Raw genomic sequence first — 15,064 nt, 5'->3', positions numbered from 1 at the left:
TAATTTTGGGGTGTCCAGAAAGAAGCAGAGTCCCTCAAAGAGCAGTAAAACCAGTGTCTAAGATTTAATGAGTTTTCCCTATGTGTACGTGAAACAGCTCTCTACTTCTGGTGTTGGCTGTCAGACCCAAGAATAAGTTTTAGAGTATCTTCAGCCATAGGTCCTGAAAGTAGCTTGTGGGAAACTTAGGATTGCGCTTTCTTTGCAGATCCCAAAAGGATAATCACTTACGATGAAGCCATGGATCGCCCGGATCAATGAAGGTAGCAAGACGAGACTGCCTGTTCTAACCTTTCTGCAGCATTTGTGCTGTTCGTGGGGGACAAAAGGCTTTTATGCTCCTTCTAAATCTTCAGTGCAGCAGAGGAACCGTAACTAGAATCACAGGATAATATATACAAATATATATATAGTTATTTAAAAATGGCAACTGAAAGTAATTAGACTTCTTAAGGAATCTGAAAATCTATTTCAACGAGACTACACACGTGATTATTTAATCTCCGGTACTGAATAGATTTTTTTTTTTCCCCCTTTTCTTTTTTTTTCCTTTTTGGTTTTGTTTTTTGTTTGTTTTTTTTTTTTTTTTTGTTAAAGAGTGAATGCAAGTGATTAACAAACACAGACTCGATTTACAAGCCCGGTTCTAAAGTTCCTGCTGTCGTCTGCCATGGGCCGCAGCAACCCACTGGAGAGGCATTTCCACTTGACAAGGTTTCTGTTTCTCGTTCTGTGACTGTAGTGACACACTAATCACAGGGAAATCAGGATGATTCACCATACTTCATCTCCCCTTTCCCTTCCACCTCCCCTAGTTGGTTGTGTTTTTTTTCCTGTTTTGTTTCCCATTGAATGCTGGAGAAACACCTTGAAGTTTGCAGTTTCCTTTTTTATCCAGAGAATTATAATCCGCATGTTTTGCCAGGAGTAAAGCAGCAATCCGATGCTGGGAATACTGTCTTAAAGCATCATTCTTCTGGGGGTAATACTGCAGTTCTAGGATGCATGGTGAAGTCACACAGTTGACCTGGCTCCGGTTACACGTTGGACTATTGCAACTGAAGAGTTCTTTTCATTTTAAAAGACAACGTGCAAAAATAAGCAATCTGTTTAGGCATTTAATACAGAGAAAAACAAAAAACCCACTGTTCCCACAGGTTAATGCCATTGTATTACTGGGAGCAAAAAAAAAATACCTTCTGCTTTCAACTGTAGGTGCTTCATATTTGCTCTGTCTGTCTCCTAACACTAAATGTGCTGGATTTCTTTCCCATTTTCATTGGAAAACTGAAGAGGAATTGAGTTCTGCTAACTTCCACCTTTCCTGAATTATTTCTTTTCTCTTAAAAAAAAAAAAAAAAAAAAGAAAATCAAAAAAAAAAGGAAAAAAAAAGGAAAAAAAAAAAAAAAGAATTTAAATCCTTTTCAATTTGTCCATGGAACTCCAATGGCCACACCTGCCCGTTGGAAAAGCTCTTTTATATTTTAATGCAGTCTGTGTATTTCCGGGCTCTGCTTATGATGATCTCTTAATAAAAATCTATTTTATTACAAAAAAAAATTGAGGACTTAGGAATGAAAATAATAATTAAAATTTTAAAAAATAATTAAAAAAAAAGAGTAAATCAATAAATCCCAAGGGAAGGAAAGCTTCCTCTAGCAGTGGTAGAGAAAGCAGACTGCAGCTCCAGCTGTGTAACCCGCTCTGTCCCATTGCAGCTTGTGTAGTGCATCCAAATCAGCTTGGGGTTGGGTAGTTTCTCTGGGTTTTTGGTTCTTAAAGGTGGAAAGTTCACAGGGTCCAGTGCAAGAAGGAGCTATAAATAAAGCCAAACTGGGGTTTTTGACCTACCCAAGCTCCACATGCACCCAGTGTGGAGTGTTTGTGGCCAAAGAGCGGCTCACATACATCGGGGTACCAAGGTCAGCAGCAAATCAGTCTGGACCCTATGGGGCATTAATGAAGCAGATAAGCCCAAAACTTCTGCCTACCCCTTGTGCTTAGATATATCCACTTGTTTTTCTGTTAACTAGGAATGTGTATCATGGTTTTTAATTGTTTCTTGTTTTAATAAGATTGTTCCTGAACGAGACTCTTAGGTTCACAGTGGGGCAATGGAACTTCCTTCTGTACCTTCTGTAAGATCGCTAGCTGTCTGCCACGCTTCATTTTACAAGTTTGATTATGGGTTGCCTACTCCATCTTTATGTATAAAGTACTATATAGTATAATACTGTAGTGTAATACTATATAGTGATCATGTATTGTACCAGTCCAGGTTCAGAAATGTGTGGTTGGCCAGTCGCAAATACTTCTGTTTCACCTACAACCTGTACCACCTCTGCAGGTGTGTGTCACTTTCAGATGTATAACATGTTTACAGATGTGCCCCACATCTAGTCCTCAACGTTCCTATCTCTAATTCTGTTGAGTCTCCCAACTGCTTGCCAAAAGTTGGAATCACCTTCGGCTCCACTGTGGAAGAGCTGAGGCATTCCTGAGCTTTAAAGTGTTGAACAAACTGGATGGTGGGATTGGGAAAATGAAGGTGGAAGAAATGTTTTGGGATGTGTTTTGTTTTATTTTCAACAGGGTGAAGGCTAATAGCAAAGTTCCCAGTTTGTTTTACTGGCTTTAAGGCTCTGCTGTGTATTTATTTGCCTTGTGTAGTCACTTGTCGCCTTAAGGGCTGGGTTCCATTAAAAACAAAAAGACAAAAAAGATAAATCCAAACCCTTCTTTGCTTCCCTGGGCTCTGCGCTGTCCTGGTGCCCCCCTGCCCCAGATCTGCTCTCTCGGCTGTTGCGATGCAGAAGCTGAGCAGCAATAACCCATTGCTGAATCTGACCCTGCGCCTGTAGAAGGATCCCAGTCTTGCTGAGTATTTGAGGATGCTCATGTTGGCCTAGTCCAGTTTTGATGTTCTAAACAAGCGCTGAGCACAGTTCAAGCCATGGGTTGGGTTGATTTCTCCCCTGATGCTCATCCCTGCTGCTTTGCCTCGCTGCACGTGGCTCCATGCCACCGGGACCCATCCAGAAACACTCTCAGCAGCTTCTCTGCTGTATTTCTGACCATCCTCTCTTCAAATGTCTGTCTTCATGAGCTCCATGGCGTGTGCTCAGTGCTAAGCAGTTAGGAATTCCTCTCTCTGAGCTCCTGTAACTGGCTCACTGGCAGAGGTGGTGATATGGAGATGGAGTATTGCCTAGAGCCAGGCAGGACCGTGAAGAAACTTCCTTGTGCTTTGGTGTAACTTGCCCTGTCGCTGTCTGCAGTCCTCCTGAAGTCCTCACACAATTCTTCACTGAGCACTTATTAAAAATCTCTTCAGATTTAATCTGTTTTCTGATTATTTTTGTGTAAACTTATAAAAAAAAAAGAAGGAAAAAAAAGAAAAAAAAACAGGAAATGGAGCTGTGACTAATTTAGCACATTGAAATAATGCTAAGGTGTTACTGATAAGTCTCATGTTTTGTTTTTCTGTTTGACTCAGAGTATTAGTACTGTAGCATAAACCAAATACAGCCCGGGAAGGGGTGCTCAGCCTCTCCCAGGGCTGCACCCAAGGGTATCTGTGGGCAAGGAGCTGGCCTGCGTGTGCGAGCATCTTACTCGTGTAGGAGAGCGAGCGTGTATTTATTTGTGCCATTGTTTTCATTACACTGAGTGAAGTTTTAAAACAAAAACCCTTAAATACGTGTGGTATCGGAAAGTGGCACTAAGGGTGAGATCATGACCTATTTTTGTATGAAGATACCAATTCAGGTTAAGGCTTCTCTCCCCTTTCTGTTCCTGTTGTTGATCCGATGAGTCCCTTTCCTCTGGTTCCCTGGCCAGGCTGTCTGTTGGGGTAAGGCTTCTTTCATGGGCAGGGCTGGCTTCTTTCTCCTCTGGTCTTTCCCCACTGTTGCTCTGCAACAGGTCCTGTTGGAGCTCTTGTACAGGGTTTTGCGCAGTATGTACCAGATCCAGCATGGGATCTGCTTTCTCTCTGGTGGATCACAAAGTGTCTGGTCCACTCAAAGTGATGGGTTAGAAGCTGCTCCATGCTCGCATCTCTGGTGGCGGTGGTATGGGGACCTTCAGCATCACTGCTCCCTCCTAGTCTACCTGTGGTAGATTGGCAACGCAATGACTTTCAAGGCTTGGTTGGTGTTTGGTTTTGGTTTGTCCTTGGTTGTCCCTGACACCTGTTTTTGTTGTTGGAAATCTCCTTGGCAATGTGGGTAGCTCCAGGGCATGGGTTCTGTCCCTAACCTGCTTCAAAGCATCACCCTCTCTCAGCCATAAATCATAGAGCAGTTTGGGTTGGAAGGGACCTTCAAAGGTCATTTTGTCCAGCCCTGCTGCGGTGAGCAGGGACAGATCCCACTGTTTGCCTTTTGTAGCTGCTGTGAACTTGTTTGAAACATTGAAGAGAACCCCAGTTCTCCTTAGGTTGTGAGTACACCGTGGGAGTGGGTGATGGGGGGAACCAGCTTAGCTAAAAATCCACAGGAGAAAGGAGAGATGGAAGTTCTCCCCTCAGTTCTGTGTAATTGGTGCTTTTCACCTTCAAGAGAGGGTCGCTCTAGCACAATTGCATCCTTTCCAGCCAGTGGGTGACCTCGGGGACATCTGGGAGCTGGGGCATTCACAGATGTGTTTCACAGGTGGTTTTTCCTGCGTGTTCAGTTTCGATCCAGCATCTTCAATAAGTTGCTGTGGTGTCCAGAGCTTTCAGGAGTCTCATCCCTAGAAGACTTTTCTGTATGTACGTCCTTAGTGATTTCTTTTCCTTACAGAGACTGTTTACAAGGGAGATGGTGGAGGTCAGGAGGGGAGAGAACAAGGCTACACCTGATTTAAAGCTGCTGCATGTTTCACACCAGTGCATAAAGCAGGAGGAGGGCTGGGGCTGGAGGAGCCAGAGTCGTTCTGGCTTTGGCCACCATGAGAGCATTTTGTCCATGAGAAGCAGCATCCTGGTCTGGTGTGAAGGAGCAGATCTGGGTCTGTGCTGCCTTCCAGAGATCACAGAGCTTTAGGTGTTTGTACAGGATGTATTACACCACAGGGTAAGGCTGCTTCCTTGTATCCTGCTCCAGAGCCTTGGAAGCAGATGTGCGGGGAGGTAGCAGAGAGCTCTATGATGGCCTTGTGTTGAGGACATGAGACCCTCTTGGCACGCCGCTTGCTGTCCCGGGACAGGAGCAAAAGTCATCCCCATGCTTTTTCACCAGGGGATGCTGAGCTGTGTTCACCTTGACTGTTAATCAGAAAGCATCATCTAACATGTCCAGCGCTCTAAAGCCATGTTGTAAGATAGCGGTATCCCTTTTCTACAGCCTTATTGATGAGTAGAGTATCTTTGACAAGGAGAAAAATGAGTTCATTTCTGTCTGTGGTATGAAACGTGTGTGCTGCGAACATAAACCCACAACTTTCTTACAAAACAAACAAAACCAACAAAAAAAAAACCTGTCTGCTTTCCATACGGTCTTTCCTCAGGTGCTAAATAAGGGTTCCAAAAATGGATACTGCTTTAGGAGTTTCTGCTTTATTCTTAAAAGACCTATTTTTTTTTTTTTTTTGCTTAGCTGTTGTAAAGATATTTTAACAAGAATGTCGTTTGGGTTATTTTTTTTTGTGTGTAAATAAGATGGTGTCTTTAATTTTTGTTTTCTCTCCTTTTTGTGTCTGTCGAATAGTCTCGTTTCCATTTTATCCTTTCGAGAAGGACCCTCTTAAGACCTTCCTTGAAGACATTTCATTAAGTGTTGCTGCATTTAAGAACGACTCTACAACTGTTCATTGTCTTGGATTAATGCTGCTGCTGCTATAAGTAACCCTGAACATCAAGAATGTGTGATGCACTTTTGTTGTTTTTCTTTTACACGACCATATAGTTCCTCTGCGAGTAGCTAAACCCTGGTGTAACACAGCCACTAACTGCGGGTAGTGTAGGAACGGGGTCCAGGAGCGGGGTCTACCTGACTTTGGTGCTGACCTGTGGGAACTTCTATGCAAACGCAAGCAAAGGAGAACTCTTAACTTGAGAGATCACTGTGCATTTGCCTTTTGTTGTTGTTGCTTTTTCTCTCCTTCCTTTTGTCAAGCTGCTGTTGGAAAGGGTAGCGCAAATCCCTGAGGTTTTCAGCTTCTCCTTCCTGCCTGCCTGGTGGTGCGGGAAAGAGGCCCAAATAACTTGTGAGGTGGAAGAATCTCAATCCGTGTCTTGTCTCTGGTTTTAGTACTTCTGTTTTCTAATGGAGTCTCTATGGAAGGAAATTGCTCATCTCTGCAAAAAGATCTTAAGGCTTTATCTCAATGTGAAGTTAACCAGCAGTATTAAAGATCGTGTGGCCTCTTTCCTGCCTGCACCCCTGGCAGTCCAGTCACAGGCTCCTTCTCTGGGTGCTGCAGAGTGGTTGGTGCCTGCAATTGGGTTGTTTTCCAAGACAAAAGGCCCTCTAACCAGCCAAAACCTGATGGCTGAAGTGTGAGGGAGGTCTTGCCCCATTGAGGTGCTAACACAGGGCACGAGCAGGTCTGGAACCTCTTGTCTTACTGGGTCAGACCTGGATCACTGCAGGGGGGATGCGACCCTGCAGGAGGAGTTCATTGGAGGGGGAAAAAAGGAATGTACTTGACTATTTATAGAAGATCCTTTAGGAAAAATAGTATCTCTAAAGTGAGGATAGAATGAGGAAGGTCTGAAGTGTAGGAAAAACGCTTGGGGATTACAACTGTCTGGAAAATAGTATATCAGTACATAGGCTAGGACTCTCTGCCTCTTTAATTTAGTTTATTCAGCATCCATTAGTTCTTTCTGGGGCAGCGTTTGCTGTTTTACGCCCATGTTTGCGTGTGTGTCCATCTGACTAAATGTGCCTTGCACGTGTGCTTATTCTTTCTGAAGGGAGCTGGTGGCGGTGTGTGAGCTGCTGGGACAGCTGGGCCCTATCCATATCCGAGGGTTCATTCCTGTCCCAGTGACCCATGGGATTGATGGATTGGGCTCGAGCCTGCATTGAGCCCAGCTTATGGTTTGGGGGCGATGTCCTGTGGGGTGGCCCCTGTGAGTTTGGAGGGGGTAGGGAAAGAGAAGCTGCTTTGCTGTTCTCCCGCGGTCAAAAACAAGCATTGCAAAGCTTTGCCTGCAAAGCAAGGGCCAGTGATGGTCTGCAAGGGGCTTTGCACTGGAGTTAGGGCTCTGCAGCACCAGGGATCCCGTTATCCGGGGGTTTATTCCCTTCCAGGTTGTGGTTCTTGTTACTGTGGGGGTTTTCTCTTACATTTTTTTGTTGTAAAGCAGAATTAAAACACGCCTTGCTTGAAGTTAACAAAATAGGAACGCTTCTGTTTGCAGTCAGTGACTCTGAATACGAAGCTGTGCGATTCCTTGTTCCTTCATCTCTCTCCCAGCTCACCCCAGCGTGTGGTTCCTGTCCCAGTCGTTCTGTGCTCCTGCCACTGTAAATGTGAAAAGCTTGCTTGCATTATTTTCTAGAGATGCATTTTGCACACCGGGGCTTCGCCGGAGCTCCGCGATGAGGTTAGTTTGAAGCAGATGAATAAAGCTATGCACATGTTTTGAAAGTTTAATTTGTGTCTCATTGCCAGAAGTGACTTATCTGCCCTCTTTTGCATTCCTGTGCTGTCATTGCCTGCGTTCTCTTCACCGCCCTGCAGGGTCTGATGTAAGGTGACAGTTCTTTGCTGACAGCTCTAGCAGAGGACTGGCGTTTCTTGATTCTTTTTGGTAGCCTCTCCCCTCTCCTTGGCTTTCTCTGTCTCTGTAGAGCTATATAAATATATATATATTATTTTTTTATTTTAAAGAGCCTGCTTTAGTGCTTGGATCGGAGGGAGCGGGGTGTCGCTGGCCTGTGGTTCAGGTACGCTCCTAGTGTCGCATGAACGAGTGCCCCTTTATTCCTCTGGTTGAGAGCGGTCCCCGTGGGGTGTGCGGGTGGGATGGGGACGGGGAGCACACAGCTTTGAGGAGGGGATGGAGACGGAGCTGCTGGAGGTTTCTAATGACAGAGTGAGCCCTTCCGTTGTGTATTCCCACTGTGAGGTGGGGGACAGCTTTCCTCACGGTGGTCCCTGGCGCGGAGGGTCAGCTCGCGTTGGTCTCTGAGCTTCATCTGGGGTTTGTTTTCACGAGTTGGGTGCGTTGGGTTGCAGGTACCACCTTTGGAAACGTGTTGCTTAGCCAGGATGCTGCTTATCCCAGAGCTTTTGCGCAGGAGAGGGGGGGTTTTGTGCGGGGAGAAGGACCCTGACCGCTTCCTCCTCCCGTTCCCTTCGCCGTGGCAGCGATTTGTACTAACTTGACAGCTTTCTTTCGTACCGAACAGGGCTGCTTTTCTATCTACCATCACACACGTGTACTTACACACCTTCAGCCTCGCTCTGGAGGTCCTCAACTTGTTTACTGGGGGGACGGGTGCCCCCCTCTGTCCCCCTCCCCTGAGTATTTCAGTGTTAAGGGCGATGCGAAACCCAACCGCGCGCTTCGCCTGTCTCCTCCCGCCTCCCCCATCCACGAGTTCTCATTTCCTTCCGTTTCCTTGTGTATTAAATTCACCACGAAGGGGTTGTGCTGAGTTACCTCTGACCCTCAGAGAGGCGCAGCCCCTCTTGGTTGTGTGCGACCACACGAGTCCGTAAAGGTAGTTTGTGTTTCCTTCTCCCTTCCTTGGTTATTCCCGATGAGGTTAATGCACTCTTGTGTGCCCAGCTGGAAAAGTGTCGGTGTTTTCCCGGTGGTGAGGGGGTGGCTGGAAGAGTTAGTGGAATTCCTGCTGTAGCTGTGTCTGGCGCAGCCCTTTGCGCTGGAATGGGTGATGTCACGGACTGTAAGGATAGGTGATGTCCATGAGCTGTAATGGCATGATGTTATCTTTACCAATGATGTCATAGTTCACACTAAATGTTTAAAAAAGAAAAAAAAAAAGAAAAAAAAAGGAAAAAAATACCTGGAATTTTGTTTATTCTGCACCAACAGGTCTTCAAAATTTATCCAAATTTTATTATTTTATCAGGAAAAAAAACCAGAAAAACAGAAATTTGTGTAGATCGAATACATTAAGACAGACAATAAGTGATGTAAATTGTTGAATAAAAGTTTTAAAGTTTGTGGGTGTCGGTGTGAGGTTCTGTTCCGCGCTGTCGGGGAGCATCCCTTCAACCGGGGATGCTGCGGCAACAGAGACTCCAGTTCCTGGTCCCTTAGGGCCAGCAGCACTGGCCATGAAGGCCATGAGCAGTGCAGGTGGCTCTGTGTAGGCATGGATGCTCAGTGGGACCAGGAGCTCAGTGTCCTTTCCCTTGGCAGGGGAAGGGGAAGGGGAGGGCAGGGAGGAAGAGAAGCCCACACCAAGGGTTTGGCTGCTGTGTTTGTGCGTGTGAGAGTTGGAGTCTGGTCCCTGCTGCTGGGATGGGGATGTGTGACTGCAGTCCTGGCACACAACAGACACAAGAGGGACGTGGAGCTGTGGGAGCGAGTCCAGAGGAGCCCATGGAGATGCTGCAAGGGCTGGAGCAGCTCTGCTCTGGAGCCAGGCTGAGAGAGCTGGGCTGGTTCAGCCTGGAGAAGAGAAGGCTCCTGAAGGGGAGACCTTAGAGCAGCTCCAGTGCCTGAAGGGGCTACAAGAAACCTGGTGAAGGGCTTGGGACAAGGGATGTAGGGACAGGCCAAGGGGAACGGCTTTAACCTGCCCGAGGGGAGACTGAGATGAGCTCTCAGGCAGAAGCTCTTCCCTGTGAGGGTGCTGAGGCGCTGGCACAGGGTGCCCAGAGAAGCTGTGGCTGCCCCATCCCTGGCAGTGTTCAAGACCAGGTTGGACACAGGGGCTTGGAGCAAGCTGCTCTAGTGGAAGGTGTCCCTGCCTGTGGCAGGGGTTGGAACTGAGTGAGCTTTAAGCTCCCTTCCAAGCCAAACCAGTCTGGGATTCTATGAACAGCGGACACCCACCAAGCTGGTTTATCTTTTTCTTTCAGTCACATTTATTGGCAGTTGTGGCAGTCGGTACCGTTGGGGAGTGTTGTTCCATAAGCAGTTGCAGTACAAGAAGGGGTGGTTATTTCGGGAGGGGAGTATTAGCACCAAAAGGGAGCCGGTGAGCTTTAGAAACCTTGCAAAGATGTAGTGGGAAGTGGGGAGCTACTGCTGGACACGCCTGATGGATTGGATCTGGGAGGTCTGGGCGTGCGAGCCCCACTCCCTCCAGTGCTTGTAGTCTCCTCCGTGGTGGTCGGCCTCCAGGATGTACTGGTAGCCACGGTACCCGGGATACTGGTAGCAAACCCAGCTGGAAGACAAGGAGTCATCAGGCAGCCATTAAGAGGGCTGAGAGGTAAGCAAGGGGGTTATGGGGTGTCCCCCCTCCGGCTGTGGTTTGTCCCTGCTGCCCGTGGTGCTGTGCCCATCACTTACGCGCCACACGAGATCTTCATGGAGCCCACTTCGTTGTTGGCCCAGCCCATGGCCTGCAGCGAGGGGTAGTCATCAGCGATCTCCCACTGGCGGCCGATGAAGTTGTCCTTCTCGAAGATGGTGATCCTGGATTCCTTGTGGTTCTGGGGATAGAGATGGGGTGAGGGTGAGGGGTGCTCCCTCCCTGGCTGTCCCTCCCTATGGCATTGCTTCCAGGGTTTGATGGGGAGGGAGGTGCTCAGAGCCTGGGCTGTGTGGGGTTTTGTAGGGGAGCCTGGTTTTCCCAATGCCCAGCTGTGAGGAGGTGCTCAGCAGGGCGGTGCTGAGCCAGGAGGTGTCAGAGCTGTGCCACAGCTCCCATGTCAGGTGAGCTGTTCACAGTATCACAGTATCACAGTATGTTAGAGATTGGAAGGGACCTCGAAAGATCATCTAGTCCAATCCCCAGCTCCTCACATACAGATGCCCCAAAATCCCCTTCAAAGCTTTAGACTACAGGACAGAAAGACCAAATCCTGCTGGGCATGGGGAGGGGAAGAGCTGAACCCAACCCAAGGAGCCTCTGCCACCCACAGAGCCCCTGCCATGGCTCTGTTTGCCCTTCCTGACCCCGCTCCCTTGGCCTGGAGCTATTGCCTGGGGCACTCGATTGGGATGAGGGATGGGAGGGCTCCGTGGCAGCGGGGGCACTCACAGCGGAGCAGACGGGGCGGAAGGACATGAGGCGCTCGATGTGGTAGGCGTTGCTGCCGCTCCAGGCGTCCCAGCGCGGGTACTCTCCCCTCTCCAGGATGAACTGCTGCCCGCAGAACCCGGTGTGCTCGTAACCCACCCAGCTGCGGAGACAGAGCGTGCCAGGGCCTCCTGTGCCGGCAGTGGGGTCCTGCCCGCGCCTGGCACCAGGGTGCGAGGAGGAGTTGGGGTCTGGCCTCTGCCCACCCGTGGGGAGGAGAGGAAGCGGTGCTGGATGTGGCTGCCCTGCCCCTGACTGCTCTGTGGTTATGTGCACAGCTCAGCATCGCATTTGGATGCCCCAGGACAGCCTTGCTCTCAAAAAGCCTCATTTCTTGTTTCCCACAAAGCACAGCTGGAAAGACCCGAATTCCTGATGCCTTCCCCTTTCTGGCTCCCCCTCTTTGCTGAAAATAGGCAAGGAGAGGTGAGAAGATGATGTCTTCATCCTGCAGGACGTATTTTCCAGCCCTGGTGCTGCCCATATGAGATCCTGCCTGTCCCTGGGGCGGGGACATCCCCTTGAGAATGAGATGGAACAACTGGAGCTGAGTGGGGAGGCAGAGGCTGGGCTGGGGGCTGGAGGATGATGGCATAGGCTGTGCACACCCCAGGCTCCTGCTTTTGGGGTATGAGAGGCACAGTGAGCCCGGGGGCGGGGGCCAAGAGCCTCTTGCAACTGATCCAGACTGAGGCCCAATCCTGTGTCCCACAGTCGTGCTCCCCTGTGCAAGGTGAGCAGCCTGATTAGGAGCACGTCAACTGGAGCAGCGAGCTGATTACGGTGTGAGCATGCACGCCGCTGTAATCCCATTAGCATTACAAACCCTAAATATAGCAGCACAAATCTATCCTGTCTGCTTCCCAGCCCCAGCAGGATGCTCGCCATGGGGACCCATCCTTACACACAGCGTCTGGAGCAGATCAGGACATGGCTTGTCTATGCCAGGGAAGATTCCTGTGCTCAGAGAGAAGCCCAGCTCTGCTCCAGACCCCTACCAGTGATTGGGGCAGCCCTGTGCAGGCTGTAGGAAGGCTCTGATCTGGCCATGCAGGAAAGCAATGGGGAGAATCAGGGCTGGGCGCTGTGGCAGCTGCGGTTGCCCAGGTGCTTGATGGGGTTACACAGGCAGGATGGGGACTAGGCTGGGCTCAAAACCTTGCTGAGTGCTGATCTTTGCTGCATCTTCGAGGGGCACTGGTGAGCTCCAAACCTGGCTGCTCCGAGGCTGCGGGAGGGAGTTTTGGATGGTGCCAAGAGCATCTCCACTGTCCCTCTGGCCCTGCCAGGGCTGCCTGCTCTACCCTGTCAGGGTGGGGTTCTCTGTCCCTATCCTCCCCTTGCTGCTGTGCTTTGCTCCAGCCCGGCCACCCCTCACCCTGTCAACCCACCCAGGAAAAGCATCCCGTTGCCGGGTACTCACGCGCCGCACTCCACCTTTATGGAGCGGATGTTGTCGAAGCCGCACTCCATGATGTTCGGGCAGGCCGAGGTGAACTCCATCCTCTTGCCCTGGAAGTTCTCTTGGTCGTACACAGTGATCTGCAACGCAGACCGAGCTGCGGCGTTGGGCAGTGCCCGGCACCGGCCGCAGGCGGTTCAGCCCCTCTTTGAGAGGGTCGCGCTCCATCTCTGTGCCGGGATGCGGCCCCGCAGCGCCTCGGTGCCGGCCCCGCTCCGCTCTCCTGCTCACCCCAGCGGAGGTCGGCTCCCGGGGCAGCGCCGCGGTCCGGAGGGAGGAGCGGAGCCGCGCTGGCACGGGCGGGTGGCCGGGCTGCGGCTGGCGGTTCTCCCGGCCTCTGCTCCCAGCGCTCTAGGGCAAAGAGGGATAACGGGGGGGAAAGGGCCGGAGGGGGGGGTGCTGCTCCCCGGGGGCTGTGGATGATGCTCTTCTCTCCCTGAAGGCTCCAGCTCCGGTGGGGCCCATCCCATTGGTACCCGAGCTTCTCCATCTCGGCTCCCTTCTTTAACTGTGTGCCCGCAGCTATTGCCAGACCCTCGGGGCTGCTCCCCGCCATCTCTGCCGTGTCCCCTGTCCCCTTTGCCCGCCTGCACTGACGGGAGGGCGAACAACAGCGTGTGGCTTTTGGGACTGCTCTAATTCCCTGGCACAGGGCCACTGGTAAGAGCAGGGCTAAGAAGAGGCTTATGGAAAACACCCAAGAGGGGTTTGAGCAGGCAGGAGGCACGTTCCCATAGGCAAAAGATAATGGGGACAGGGGTGCTGTCCTTCCTGTACCTCCTCCCTGCCTCACCGTCCTGCTCCTGGAGGACTGGCTTTTCCTCCTCTCCTTGTCCCCCACATGAACACAGTGAAAGGAGAGCTAGAAGGGGTGCGAGGACATACCTTCCATGGGCCCATGGGGACAGGCAGAGGGTTTGTCTGAGCCATCTTTGGTGCTGGAACGGTGTCTGGAAAGGAAGGAAAAGCCGTTGGCACCGCAGTGTGTCCCTGTGCTCCCCTGCTGCCCGCTCCTGGGGCTGGGGACAGCTCTGTGCCTGCTGCCTGCAGTGCCTTTTTGAAGGCAGCTGCCCTATTACTGAGACCAGTCACAGCGAGACCCTCTTGTTTGGCCACAAAACGGGGTTGGGGGACTCTGGAAAACACCTAAAGCATGGTGCTCCCTTCTCACTGTCGCAGTGTCCCTTTCCTTCTCCCAGCCATGGCACCGGCGTATTGTCTGGCTCCCCTTTCCCCTTCCCATCACTAGGAATAACCCCCCTGAGCTGGAGCAGGGAGCTGTGATGTGAGGCATAGTCTGCCCCGTGCCTGATGGTCTCCAACAGCCCCCCTGCCTCTTCTCCCTGCCCCAGCATCTCGGCAATGCCTCCCTTGGGAGTCACAGTGTGCTCCCATGGACAGCCCTGACCAGTGATGGGAGACGCCAACCGCTGTGCCGTGGGCCGGGTGGGTACCAGGAGTGGGATACCCCATGATAGAGGGGCTCTCACCCCCTGGATGCCGGCGGGGATGTGTGAGCCTGTCTTTTGCCATGGGGAAGGGCAATGGTCCCTCTGGGTGTCTTTGGGCACCAGGCAGGAGGAAGGTGTCTGCCCGGCAGGGGCGAGGTGGGAGAGGTGCGGATCGGTCCCAGGACTCACCTAGCTCAGGCGGTTACTGCTGCTTCCCCCATGTAATGTTTGCCTACTTCAGCGGCTCGGCTTTTATAGGGTGCTGCTGGCTGGGAGCCGGTGCCAGCGTTTGCAGAGCCGTCAGCACAATGCTTGCTCTGGCATTGTCCTGCTGATCCCCGGAGATTTCAGCTGCTCATCCCCATGGGCTGAGCCACATTCTTGGGGAAAAAGAAAAAATAAAACAAATTGATAATAATAATAACCCCCCCCCAGTCAGGGCGGCTGTTTGCACAGATAATCTTGGCACCAATGACTCAACGCTCTGACCACTCTGGCATTTTCCAGGGGCAATGCACTGCGGTGTCACAGGGCGCTGGCTGGCACGGTGGGGATGGCGGCTTCATGGTGAGACCCTATGGGTGGTGGGCTTGGTGAGGTGTGTACCACGCACTGCCATTGCCTTGGTGGGTCTCCACCTCCATGTTGGTGTGGACACCCTCCACCCTCACTGTGGCTCTGTGGTGGGTAAGGGGGGCTGTGATGCTGCTTATCCCTGCTGGTGTGGTGGGGTCTCCCATGGCCACAGCTAGCCCTGGTGCTGCCCCCCGCTTCCACACATCCCTGTCCCCATGGCTGGGGATGGAGCCGCCATGGGCTTGGGAGGCCTGCGGTAACCATGGCAACGAGGCACCGCTAGGCCCCAGGCCTCATGGTAACCATGACAACCAGGTCCTGGCTGTCCAACACCCTCCTTCTCCCTTCCCTTCGGTAGGGCAGGCAATGGCGGGGTAAGACCTGGGGTGCCATGGCAGGCAGAGGCCTCAGG

General features: G+C 51.2%; 2 protein-coding genes across 4 annotated transcripts in view; one reads left to right on the top strand and one right to left on the bottom strand.

The window, feature by feature from the left end:
* The window catches only part of NUFIP2 (nuclear FMR1 interacting protein 2), a 40,639-nt gene extending 31,670 nt beyond the window's left edge, over positions 1-8,969 (top strand). For both annotated transcript variants that reach the window (XM_061470125.1, XM_061470124.1), the window contains exon 4: positions 209-8,969. In XM_061470125.1, coding sequence (XP_061326109.1) covers positions 209-261 — 53 coding nt within the window. In that variant the 3' untranslated portion in view covers positions 262-8,969. The remainder of the gene's footprint in view (positions 1-208) is intronic.
* Positions 8,970-10,008: 1,039 nt separating this feature from the next.
* Positions 10,009-14,732, bottom strand: CRYBA1 (crystallin beta A1). Of its 2 annotated transcripts, XM_061470151.1 has the most exons (6): positions 14,266-14,732; positions 13,511-13,575; positions 12,587-12,705; positions 11,125-11,266; positions 10,431-10,573; positions 10,009-10,305 (listed from the first exon to the last, which is right to left on the bottom strand). In XM_061470151.1, the coding sequence occupies exons 2-6, from the start codon at positions 13,553-13,555 to the stop codon at positions 10,158-10,160; spliced, it is 597 nt and encodes a 198-aa protein (XP_061326135.1). In that variant the 5' UTR covers positions 13,556-13,575; positions 14,266-14,732; the 3' UTR covers positions 10,009-10,157. The 2 variants fall into 2 exon arrangements, with proteins under 2 accessions (XP_061326135.1, XP_061326136.1); XM_061470152.1 differs by lacking the exons at positions 13,511-13,575; positions 14,266-14,732 and adding an exon at positions 12,857-12,990.
* Between the last annotated feature and the right edge of the window lie 332 nt (positions 14,733-15,064).

The sequence above is a fragment of the Pezoporus flaviventris genome, unplaced genomic scaffold (assembly GCF_033815535.1).
Source record: "Pezoporus flaviventris isolate CSIRO_AGI_PZ_B2104156 unplaced genomic scaffold, CSIRO_AGI_Pfla_v1 ptg000063l, whole genome shotgun sequence".
Taxonomy (NCBI): Eukaryota; Metazoa; Chordata; class Aves; order Psittaciformes; family Psittacidae; genus Pezoporus; species Pezoporus flaviventris.
The sequence above is the reverse complement of the archived record's forward strand: the minus strand, read 5'-3'. Positions and strand labels throughout refer to the sequence as shown.

Excerpts from the sequence above, each read along its gene's own strand:
- CRYBA1 (XM_061470151.1), bottom strand. The coding sequence starts at position 13,555 with ATGGCTCAGACAAACCCTCTGCCTGTCCCCATGGGCCCATGGAAG. Across the intron at positions 11,267-12,586 it reads ATAAAGGTGGAGTGCGGCGC|CTGGGTGGGTTACGAGCACA; the intron begins GTGAGTACCCGG and ends CTGTCTCCGCAG. Across the intron at positions 10,306-10,430 it reads ATGAAGATCTCGTGTGGCGC|CTGGGTTTGCTACCAGTATC; the intron begins GTAAGTGATGGG and ends CTTGTCTTCCAG.